At 36.7% G+C, this 12,942-nt stretch overlaps 1 protein-coding gene across 1 annotated transcript in view; it reads left to right on the plus strand.

Moving 5' to 3' along the window:
* The window catches only part of TRPM3 (transient receptor potential cation channel subfamily M member 3), a 696,557-nt gene that overhangs the window by 355,383 nt on the left and 328,232 nt on the right, over positions 1-12,942 (plus strand). The window contains 1 exon segment of the mRNA XM_027839430.1: positions 6,414-6,627. Coding sequence (XP_027695231.1) covers positions 6,414-6,627 — 214 coding nt within the window.

The raw sequence follows: 12,942 nt of genomic DNA on the forward strand, positions 1-12,942 counted from the left end.
CATATGATCATCACCTGTACATGTTATCTCCTCCCCCATTTGACAAGCTCCTTGGAGTCAGGAGACATTTTTATTTTGTCTTTGTATCTCCAAAACTTAAAATTCTGCCTAGCACAATGTAGGCACGGAATATTCCTTACTGATTGAGTAATTTTAACATACTAGTTTACAAAGGATTTAAAGTTCATTCCTTCACTTGCTCTTCATTATATCCCTGTGCTGTTTTAATCCCCATCTTACACATGAGGATACAGAGGCTTTCTCATTTTACAGATGAAGGAACTGAGACCCCAGCATTTTACAGGTGAGAACACTGAGTCTCAGAGTTAAGGTGACCAGCCCAAGGTCACATAGCTAAGAGGTAATTGAACCCATGTCTTCCTAGCTCCAAGTTCAGTGTTTTCTCTCCCACACCACGTCTAGCACACTCACTGTTTCATACCAGTCAAATGCCTAGCTGAAATCCAGATACATTGCCCTATTAAGAGAACAAATCAAGTAAATTGTCATTTGCTAGCTACAATGTGATCATCACTTCTCTTCCTAAGTGCTCACAAACTATCCATTTAATAATTTATTCTGTTATTTTGCCCAAGTTTAACACCAAAATCAAACAGTCAATGAAATGAGGAATACACATTTTTCTCCTTTTTTTAAATAATTAGTGTGTTTGTCAGCTACCATTGTTCTAACACCTCTCCTATTTCCTAGGACTCCTCAAAGAATTGAGAAACATTCAGAAATTATGAATTATAAAAAGTTATTATGGTATACTGGAATATAATTAGATTGGTCTAAGAAATGAATTCATTTACAATAATTAGGTACTATCACTTCACTCTTTGGGGACTTCAGTTCCCTCTTAATCATCTTTGATTTATTCTCCCCATATTGAGGACTGTGCTGATTGATAAAGCAGATAGGAGTTTATTTGTTTTGATTGTTTGTGTTTTTCTTTTTTTTTTTTAATTTACCACAAGTATCAGACATCTCCCTTCCTTATCCTTTTTGCTCAGGGCCCTAAAAAAACCTTTTTATTGTCAGCTTTTACTAGGATTTCTCCTTCCTGATACTAATCTTACCAAGCTTTATTCATCCTTGATTTCTCCCCCTCTTTCTGTCATTTGTATACTTTTAAATTATGAGTCTCAAGAGCTTCCAATGTAGCCACATAAATCTTTTTAGATATCTTTCCTTTTGCTTCCTTGTAGGGGTCGTTCAAAATTGTATTTCCAGCGTTTCATTTTTGAGAGTGTTTTATATATTTAGGGCCATCTTCACTTTTTTAGTGTTTTTATCAATAGGCCTAGTCTCTCTGAATTTTCTGATACTTATTTTCCTAATGTCTAAGGTATCCATCTGACTGTCCTTTAGTTAGCTTCTTGACCATAATGAATTCTGAGGTGACATGATCAATTTGTCCCCAAGTTTCTAGGACTTTTAATTCATCAGTAAATTCTTTCTTATTAATCAGAATTTGGTTCAAAGTTAGTTTCCTCTTTACTTCCTCTACCTTCTGAAGAGTGAATTTGTCTACAGAACTTGTCAAGGTTTTTATCCTATCTGCTTTTGATTGAATGAGACTTCCAGGAGGTATCTGGACAGGTAAAGTCTTCCAATACTATTATTTCTTTCTACCGCCAATTTCATGATCTGTTTTAAGAAAGCATCATTCATATCTTCCACCTGACAGGACAGCCCCACAGCAGTATTACTTCTGTTTCTTTCTCCTTTTATCCTCACCCAAATTCCCTGAATAGATTTGTGGATTCCCTGAAATGCAGTTCTACTTTGCTTTTGTGCCTATCAGATATTTCTTTTAAACTACATATTGAAAGTTATTCAGGTATTCATCTTAGTTGGTAAATTGTTCATCATGGTTAATGAATAACTCCCTTTGGTTCCTTTGATAGCTAAGGTGACCAAGTAACTTCAGAAGCTTTGGGTATGAATTATTCACCAAGTGAGACACCCCACTGATGAGACTCTCTCCTTTGTCTAACAGTTTCTTCTAAAATGCATAGTCAGCTCTGGATAATTTGTACTGAGGAAGGGGAACAATTAGCAAGAGTTATTAAAATCTCTTTGTGTATATAAGTATGTATGTATGTATATATATATGCATATATATGTATATATACACACAAACATATATTTCACATTCAGGGATAAAAAAGTGTGTGCCATTTATTAGAAAAGCAAGGAAAATCCTGTAATTGCTTCAATGTCTGCAGTGATTTATTTTAAATTAAAACCTCCTTTCACACTAGATGATCTTATTTATGCCAGTGCCTGAATTAATGTTCTGAGATGTCAACTATAGACTCAGAAACACAAATTATTTGCAAAGTTAAATCAAATGAGCTATGGGGAGTGCTATGCCATGTTTTTAGAATCTGATAGCCACAAACAGCTACTTTTATTGCAATTCAGTATTATTGCCTTGCTCTCATATAATCTCGTTCTCTCTTTTTTTAAATACATGCATTAACCATTACTAGAATATTTTAAAATATTTGACTTTATTAAAAAATATTCCCTTCAGAAGTATCTCTTCATCTTGAATTATTTTTTTTTTTACTTTTTCAGAGAAAAAAATAATCTGGAGCTCGTCAAAGGACTTTTTTCTTTACTTTGGATGAGACAGAAGAGTTTGACATTAGAAGTGGCAAATTAGGGGAAAAAATCAAAAATCAATTATTTAGCTCACCATGTTGCAAATATTGGTGAATAGAATTTGTAAGGCCTGGTGATTTAAGTGCCAAATTAACCTCTCTCAGTTTCCTCATCTGTAAGAATATAAGAATTGGGGGCAGGGTTAATTAGATGACCTCCATAGACCCTTATAGTTCTAAATCTATGGTGCTGTTTCATTAAAAATTTCTTTGTAGAGTTACTTAATAGAAGAATATGAAGAGACACTTTAGAAGTAATAAAGGGGCCTTTTTGCTCTGACGCTTGAAAAGACTTTTTTTTTTAATAAAATGGGCATGGGAAATGCCTATAGTATTTGTCACCTGATTTTTTGTCTGTTACTAGTTAATCAGTGAAGATAATGAAGCATGCTTTCAATTTAAAAAAACTTTATTTTACGTTTTTCCTATCAAGGCAGAACAGAACACAAAACAGCATACTACTTTTGAGAATGCTGAATAATACAACTAAAGTTCCCTGATGTCTAAAATGCAAGTTTGCTTGGATGAACTGTACAGTGTTCTCTCTTCCCCAGTGCTTTGGCCCCTTCATCTTACAAATGGCCTACCAAGCCCTAACTCTGGGTTAACTCCATCTCCTACCCCTTCTTCTGTGGAAAGAGTCACACAATCATTCTGTCTACTATGAATTTATGCCATCTCATCTGGGCCCTCAATGTCGAGTAAGTCCAGAATTTAGGAATTCCTTCCTAGTTGATTCTCTATCCTACTCCCTCCAGAGGTTGTTTCAAACCTTCCCTTCTTTCCTCAAGGCTTTCATACCCTGGCTTCATACCCTGGCTTCCCCTCACAACAAAAGACTTTGCTTCATACTCAATTGAAAAAATAAAGGTCATTCTCCTTTAGCCTAATCTTCTCTCCTATTACACATTTCATAACCCCTTGACATCAACCCTTATTTTCACCTTCCTTTATTCCGGTCTCTGCTAGAGAGGTGGTCTTTGCCCTAGCCACTGCCAGTTCTTCTGCTCGTACCCACGATTCTGTCTCTTCCTGTCTTCTTAAGTAAGTTGTCCCCACAATCATCCTCTGTCTGTTCTCTTCAGTTTCTCCCTATGCGCCACCTTCTTCCCTGTTGCCTACCGATGTACCCAGTTTTACCTGTTCTAAAAGAACAAAACAAAACAAAAGCCAAAATTCTTCACTTGGCTTTACCATCCCCCCCCCCAAGCTATACCATCCAATATGTCTTTTCCTTCTTAGAAAAAACTTGCCTCTGCTTCCTTTTCTTTCACTCATTTCTCAACACCGCAGTCTCTTTTCATCTTCACACAAATGAAATTGCTCTCTCCAAAATTGCCAGTGATCTCTTAATTACCAAATCCAACGGCCTCTTGTTCTTGACCTCTCTGTGGCATTTAATAGTATCAGTTATCCTTTTCTCTTGAATACTCTCTGGATTTTCATGACAGTGCCTACAGAATCAGAAGGCTTAGGTGCTAATTTCACCCCTTACACTTACTACCTATTTATTTAACCTTGGTCAAGCCATTTTGCTTCCCTTGACCTCAGTTTCCTCATCTGTAACATGAGAGTGACTCTAGATGACCTTTGTGGTCCCTTTCAGCTCTAGCTCCATGATTATATGATTCTCTGAACTCTCTAGCCATTCCTTCCGAGTCTCATTGTTGCATCATTATCTGTGCATTCTGCCTTAACTGTGAGTATACCCTAAGGCTCTGTTCTGTGTTCTTTCCCTTTCTTCTCTCTGTGAATCTTTCTCCACTCAATTATCTCCTCAACTCCTATGATTTCACATACTGTCTCTGTGCAGATGACTCTCAGATTTATATAGTTTTTATGGTCCTGGTCTCTCTTCTGAACTGCACACCCGCATTCCCAACTGCTTCTTGGACATTTTGAAATAGATTTCCCGTAGGCATCTCAAGCTCAACATGACCAGAACATAATTATCTCCCCCTCGCAACCTCCCAGTTTACTTTTTTTATAACTTCCCAATTTTGGAGAAGGGTACCGACAACCTTCCAGAGCTTCAGTTTTTCAATCTAGAACTCATCCATCGTTCTTACCCTGGGGTCTATGAAACTTCTTTTTGTTTTGATAACTTTATTTCAATATAATTGATTTGCTTTGTAATCCTATGTATTTTATTTAACGTATGCATTTAAAAAAAAATTCTGTAAAGGGCTTCACCAAACGGCCAAAGGAGTCTGCACACAAATTAGGTTAAAAACTCCTGTCCTAGACTTTTCATTCTTCCTCTTCTCTCCTTTTCAATCAGTTGCCAAGTCTTGTTGTTTCTACCTTAATATTTTCCCTCTCCCTTCTCTCAATTTGCAAAACCATTACCCTAGTTCAGGTCTCCATCTCTTCTTACTTGGAAGGTTAAAATAGCATCTTAATTGAGCTCCCAACCTTAAGCCCTTCCTATTTCTAATCCATCCTTTACACAACTTACCAGAGTGATGATGTTCCTAAAGCTCAGCTGTGACCATATCACTCCTCTGCTCAAAATGCACCAAATGCTTCCCCATTGCCTACATGAATAACCACTGATTCCTCTGGCTTTTAAAGTCTTTGATATTCTGATGTTCCAGCCTGCTTTACCAGAACTCCATGCATTCAATGTTTAAGCCAAACTAGAGTATTTGCTAATAATCCTCATGCACAACATTCCATCTACCATCTCTGTGACTTTGCCCATGCTCACTTTTGCCACTTAGAATGCCCATCTCAGCTCAAATATTTATTCTTCCTAGATGAGACATTTCTTCATCCTTTTAGAAACTAGTTATCCCTTGCTTCCCTGAAATTACATTATATTTACTTTGTATATACTTTGTATATATTTATCCATTTATATGTTATTCCCCCCCCCCCGTATAACGTAAGCTTCTATATGACAGGGACTTCATTTTTTTGTCTTTGTTTACTCGATACCTACAACAATGCTTGGCACTTAGTATGTTCCTAACAAATTCTTGTTGATAAAAAATATCTTCTTTACTGCATTTTAAATATGGGAGAAATTTAATAAATACCATTTGTTTAATTAAAAGAGATTTTGGGGCAGCTAGATGGTGCAGTGGAGGGCCAGCTAGATGGCGCAGTGGATAGAGCACTGGTCCTGGAGTCAGGAGGGCCTGAGTTCAAATCTGGCCTCAGACATAGGATACTCTCCAGCTGTGTGACCCTAGGCAAGTCACTTTACCCCAGTTGCCTATAAAAAAAATAAAATCAAAGAGATTCTTCTTTACTCTTCTGTCATGAAATCCTTTTTCTTCTTAGAAGAGTTACTCAAAGGAAAAAGTATTTTTTTATCAAATGAATGGATAAATTTTGGAGAATCTTAAGTATTTAGAAAGGGAAATCAGATGCAATGTGTTGATCTGATGGTTACAAGTTCTAGTCAGGCTCCCTCTAATCAAATCTAAATGCCATTGTCTTTCTGTAAAAGAAGCATTTCTAAAAAGTTGTGACTACTCTGAATTTTAAAAAATCAATTTAACTTTTAAAGGTCCTTCATTTAAAACTCACAGTTTAAAGGGACACTCTTTAAAGTCAATAAATTTGTAAAATGAAGATTGTCTTTATAATACAAACAATCACTCCCTTATTCAACCTTTATCAGTATTTTCACATTGAATTCTCTAAAATGTACACCCTTCTAGCAATAACCCATACTTACAAGATGCCTCAGCCATGATTCTCCCTTTTTGACAATGCTTCCTTTTACAGTATGTGCGGGTGTCCTTTGACACAAAACCTGATCTCCTTCTACACCTGATGACCAAGGAATGGCAGCTTGAGCTCCCCAAACTCCTCATCTCTGTTCATGGAGGCCTCCAGAACTTTGAACTCCAGCCAAAACTCAAGCAAGTCTTTGGAAAAGGTCTCATCAAGGCAGCCATGACCACTGGAGCATGGATTTTCACAGGAGGGGTTAACACAGGTAAATGCAAGTTATTCACTGTCCCATAGGTACTGGCCATGAGACTGCTTTATTCATTTTTATTTAAAGATTGTGGTTAGTATTAGCTTCTCCTAAGGTCAAATCTTGTTAAAAATCCTCATATCCTATCCACCATACATTTGTATGTGTCTGTACACACACACACACACACACACACACACACACACCTTCACCTTGGTTCTTTTTTCTTATTCCTTTAAGAGGAAATACAAATGTTAAGTAAAACTCATCTCCAAAAAAGTAAAAGGATTATCTTAAACACGAATGACAGGTTGGAAAGCTGAGTAATGAAAAATTCACTGCAAAACAAATTGAGTTGATTTACAAGAAGGATTATAAGGATATTTTAAATTAACACAAACTGCCATATAACTTCAAATTTTAGTAGCAATCTTTTTTTTTATTTTAAGGAGCAACATTTTTTTTTTAATGAGTATGCTTGCTTTTTATTTAGAAGGAAGCCATCTATTGTGTTTTCGGAATAACTCAAGCTTGGATTTATGCTCTTCCTCCCATCTTTTGACCCAAATTGCTTTAGTCTCTGTGAGACTAAACAGTTTTAAACAACTATTTTCAAAATTTTGCTCCATTCTAGATTTAATGGAGTGTATTCCCTCCCCCCAAAAAATAATCAATGTAATAAAAAAAACCATAATTTTTTCACTTGTTAGGTTTATCACAGTTAGGGATAATAAACATGAATTATTTTCAACCTTGTTTTTATTGTAATGCAGAAAGACAGTCAAATCACTTCCTCCTCACCCTGCTCCACTTCACAGACACATACACAGGGTGCTAAGTGCTTACTGTGGTGCATTATTAATATATAAAAGTTAATGGAATGACTGCCTCTAAATTTTTCTGACGCATTTTCCATGACCGAGTCAGCAGGGTTATATATTGAAGTAAATCAATGCTGCTGCAGTTGTAAGTCATCTGAAGTTTCCTTGCTAGCCTTTATATAACATGTAGTATTTAGAGTTTGTGGAAGATTATTTCCTGCAATACTTTCTTAGATTTTTGTAAGCTAAATTTCAGTATAATTAAAAACAGTTTTCATCATTCATCATTTCAGAAGGGTTTTTTTAAGAGTAAATATTTATATAGCCCCTGGTATGTACCAGGCACCATGCTAAATGATTTACATATATTATCTCATTTTATCCTCACAGCAACCCTGTGAGGTAGGTATTGTTATTATTTCCATTTTGCAGTTGAGGAAATGGAGGCAGAGACTTGTCCAGGGTTGAACAGGTAGTTAGTGTCTGAGGTCAAATTTGAACTCAAGTCTTCCTGACTCCAGGTCTACTGCTCTATTCACTATGCCACCTAGCTGACCCTTAAGTAACATTGAAGTAAACAATTTCAGAACTCTCTGGACTACCTGGAATATGTGACTCATATATCTAACACATGGTCATACTGTTCTCTCTAAGTGAGCATTTAAATTAGAGCCTAATAGGCTGCTTATCAGAATATAAGCTCTTCAAGAGCAGGAATCATCTTCTTTTTCTTTTTATCACTCCCGCTAAGCACAGTGTGGGCAGCTAGGTGGTGAAATGGATAGGGCACTGGCCTTGGAATCTGCAGGACCCGAGTTCAAATCAAGCCTCAGACACTTATCAGTGTCTGATAAGTGATTCTGGGTAATTCACTTAATCCTGTTGGCCTCAGTTCCTCATCTGTAAAAGGAACTGAAGACGTAAATGGTAAGCTACTCCAGTATCTTTGCCCAGAAAACCCCAAATGGGGTCACAGAGAGTCAGACACAACTAAAACAACTCAACAACAAGTGCAGTATAAATAGTAGATGCTTAATAACTGTGTGTTGAATTATATCACCAAAGTTAACCTGACAAATTCTTATTCAGTTGTATTACTGAAAAACAAACATTGAATGACTTATATTAGTTCTTTGTTCATCATTTTTCTTGAAAGTAGTTATATATCTACTCCATAATTTGGTTAGGATTATCCATAAATAAAGCAGGATTATTTATACATACATTTGTATAGTCTGTATAATATGAATCTCTTAGTTAAGGTGAATGGAAATATTTTAATTAACAATATATTTAATGGGGCAGCTAGGTGGCGCAGTGGATAGAGCACCGGGCCTGAATTCTGGAGGACCTGAGTTCAAATCCAGCCTCAGACCAAACACTTGACACTTACCAGCTGTGTGACCCTGGGCAAGTCACTTAACCCCAATTGCCGAAAAATTAAAAAAAAAACAATGTATTTAACATTTTTTAAAGAAAATAAATCCAGCAATGTCTTTTACTAGAAACTATACCCAATTTACAAATTCCTATTAAGTTGCATGGATTTCTCAGTGAGAATGCTTCATAAAAGACAACTGAAGGCAGTTTCTGTGTGCATTAGGACTGATAGGAATTTGCTAAATGTTAATCAAAGGTAGATGTGAAGGGTAGGATTATAGTTTGTTTTACGTTCATTAAAGCCTCAATCAAGAGCACTAATTGAGAGACTCAGAAGACATGGGTTTGACTTTGACAAACTTTCTATAGAGTAAATGATCTCTAAGCTACTTTCCCACAATTATTGCTGTGTAACCTTGTACAAGTGGATCCACATCTCTGAGCCTCAGTTTCCTTATCTATTAATACAGGGAACATGTTTAGTGAACTACATGAGAGTTAGGGCTTGAGAACTACTGAAAAAGAATGGGAGAGGACTGAGGATCTCATTTTTAGAAATAAGAAGTCAAGGGGAACTTTGCAGAGTATGTGTTATACTTACGTGTGATACCCCTCCACCTTAGGAGGTTTGGGCAGTTCTGTATATGAGGGAGGAGCCATGACTCCTAATTGGGTGGAACACTTTGAGTCTTGATGTTTCCAATAGCTTATATGAGGGAGAGAAGAAGTAGCAGAGGTAGAGAGATGGAATGAGAGAGAAGACATGAATTTTGGAATGCCCAATGAGAGACCCAGAACCACAGACATGTAGGAAAAGCTCATCCTACCCATATGCCCCTGGATTGCCATTGCCTTGACTGGCCCGTTCCCAGAGACTGCTAACACTGAACTTCTCTGGTGAGGTTGTTCTCTTATTGTTTGGATTAAGATTTTGTCTTTTTCCCCACTCACAGAGCCTTCTTATTCTTCTATTTATTTTCTGTCTTAATCTGTATAACTTGCCTAATTTCTGTTCTTAGAGAAATATATTTGCTTTCTAGCCATAATTGGGGCAACTAGGTGACACAGTGGATAGAGTGCTCAGCCTGAAGTCAGAAAGATTCAACTTTGTGAATTTAAATCTGGCCTCAGACACTTACTAGCTGAATGACCCTGGCTGGGCAAGTCACTTAACCCTGTTACCTCAGTTCCTCCAGTAAAATGAGCTGGAGAAGGAAATAGCAAACCACTTCATTATCTTTGCTAAGAAAACCCCAAATGAGGTCCAAAAGAGTTTGACATAACTGAAAAATGACTACACAATAACAGCCATGATTATTATTTTTTTATAACAGGTGTTTTGTGAGAAGGAGCTAAGCTGGCCAAGAACAAGCTAACTGCTGCCTTCTCTGTTTGTATGACCAGGAAAAGTGATTTTTATCCTGAACCCTAAAAGGGCATCGGATCCCTAAACTGTAACTATCTGATGTGGAATGATGTAGTTCTTGCCCCAAACTCCCTCTAGACATAGTAGAGTGAAGAAGTGACCACCCCATCATGGTCCTTCTCCTGCTCCCCATAATAAGAAAGAGGATTGATAGCTGAAAATTCTGCAAGGAAAATCAGCTCAAGAGAAGTAAAATATTTCAAAAAATGAACAATTCCAGTGTGGAATCAAAAAGGCAGGGACATCATCCGAGGAAATCCTTGCTCAAGTACAAGTACCACATAAACCAACTTTGATTTTTTTAAACAAAATGTACAGACGATAGAAGAAAGAACAGGAAACAGAGATAAATAGAAAAAAACATTTCATGGTCCTCAAAGAATAATGTTAGTAGTGCTTGCATACATCATGACCTAAGGCTGACTATGAAAGATTAGGACAATTAAAAAGTATCTTTTAGGGGCAGCTAGGTGGCGTAGTCATAGAGCACCGGCCCTGAGGTCAGGAGGACCTGAGTTCAAATCCAGCCTCAGACCAAACACTTGACACTTACTAGCTGTGTGACCCTGGGCAAGTCACTTAACCCCAACTGCCTTAAAAAAAAAAGTATCTTTTAAGCTATGCTGAGGTTAAGAGAAAGACCAAAGAAGGAATAGAACTGTTTCTCAAAGTGCATCATATGAACAGAGGACTAAGAATTAATGAGACTTTGTTTCTTTTATCTCTACCAAGAAGAATGATCTTTGTACTGAAAAGAATGGAAAAGTAATGATTTTTTTTCAAAAGGTGGGGATAAATTGGAGTGTCCCTTTTAGGAAATGTGCTTGACTAGGACTCTGGGAAAAACTATAGAATGAATCATTAATATAAATATTTGTGGGTATTAGTGATTGCTAATGATTCAGCAGGGCTTTCTCAAGAGTAAATCCTACCAGACTAATCCCATGTCCTTTTCAAAAGGCTTTCTAGACCAGTCAATGAGAAGGGTATTATACATAGATTTTATCTAGATATTAACAAAGCATATAACAGAGTTTCTCATTCAGTCCTTAAGAGGACAAGAAGGAATAGTACATTAGATGGATGTGAACTGGTTGAAGGGCTGCAGTGAAACGTACTCATTAATTCAGTTAGTGTTATCTTGAAGGGAGGACTATAGCAAACTATCTCAGGTATATGTCCTTGCATCTGGGCTGCGCAATATTTTAATTGATGGTTTATATACCGGCTTAGATAGTTAGATAGTATGTTCATGAATTTGCAACCCACCGGATGCTTGAAAGGGTAGCTAATATCTTAATGAGAGAGTTTGAATCCAGAAATATCTTACAATAAAAGAATAGTGGTCTAAATCTAATGAGATTATGTTTTAAAAGGATAAATGTGAAGTTCAACTTTTTTAGTTTTCAATGTCAATTACACAAATATAGGACAGAAGATAACCAATTAAGTTTGTTTGAAAATGATTTGGGGTTTTTAGTCAACTATGGCTCACTGTCATGCAACATGACAGCCCAAAAACTTAATATCATCTTAGATTGCACTAGCGAGGCATCACATCCAAACTCCACAGGCCTGCGGTCCTTTACATTCCCCAGCCCATAACTGGAGTATTGTGTTTAGCCCTCAGCACAGCATTTTAGAAAGTGTTAACAGGCTGAAGGCTAAACAAAGGAAGGTCAACAGCATGGTACCAGAACTAGAGACCATGCTATATAAGCATCAAGACGAAGGAATGAGAAGGTTTCTCTAGGACAAAAGAAGACTTGGGTGGCTTCAATATTTAAAAAGCTCTCATGCTAAAGAAGGGATAGACTCATTTTGCTTGACTACAGAAGATAGAAATATAAGCAGAACAGAAGTTGTTGGGAGGCAGATTTGGGCTTCATGTGAAGAAAAAGTTTCCTAACAATTCAGTCTCTTACACAGTAAAGTAAGTTACCTTCAAAGATGGTGGGTTCCCTTATACTGGAGGTCTTAGAGCAGGAACTAGCAGGAACCACCACTTGTCTAGTAAATTGTAGAAAGAATTCCTTTTCACATAAGGGTTGGATTTCTGGCTGTCCCTTACAGCTCTGAATTTTTTTTTTGTAATTCACCTAAATAGTTCTCCTGCATTAGAAAATTAATGTACCAAATATCATTAAATTTAAATAACAAAGTGAATCTTTGCCTTATGCTGTTTTAATGTTGAATCACCTGTTTCTTGTCATAGAGAACATATTTCATATCCTCTTCTGTGTAACAGTATGATATTTGCAAAAGAAGTTAAAAGTTTTTAAAGCAAATTTTCTTTGCTATGGACTTATTAAAATTGTTTATATAAGGCTCTGGAACCATATTCCTCCAATTGCCTAATCTTCCCTCTGTTATATTGAATAGTGTGATAGAGATGAATAGAAGACACAAAACCAAAAGAAAAATACAGTAACAAAGATTTTTTTTCAAAGAATCTTCAGATCTGTACTTTTAAAGGAAAATTCATCCAAATCTTGATTAAAAAACAGAAACAAGGGGCATCTAGGTGGCAAAGTGGTTAGAGTACCAACCCTGAAGTCAGGAGGATCTGAGTTCAAATCCGGCCTCAGACCAAACACTTGACACTTACTGTGTGACCTTGGGCAAGTCACTTAACCCCAATTGCCTTAAAAAAAACAAAACACAGAAACAGAGTAGTGTCTATAAGAACATACATATATATATATA

This window comes from Vombatus ursinus, unplaced genomic scaffold (assembly GCF_900497805.2).
Source record: "Vombatus ursinus unplaced genomic scaffold, bare-nosed wombat genome assembly UNPS02014832.1, whole genome shotgun sequence".
Lineage (NCBI taxonomy): Eukaryota > Metazoa > Chordata > Mammalia > Diprotodontia > Vombatidae > Vombatus > Vombatus ursinus.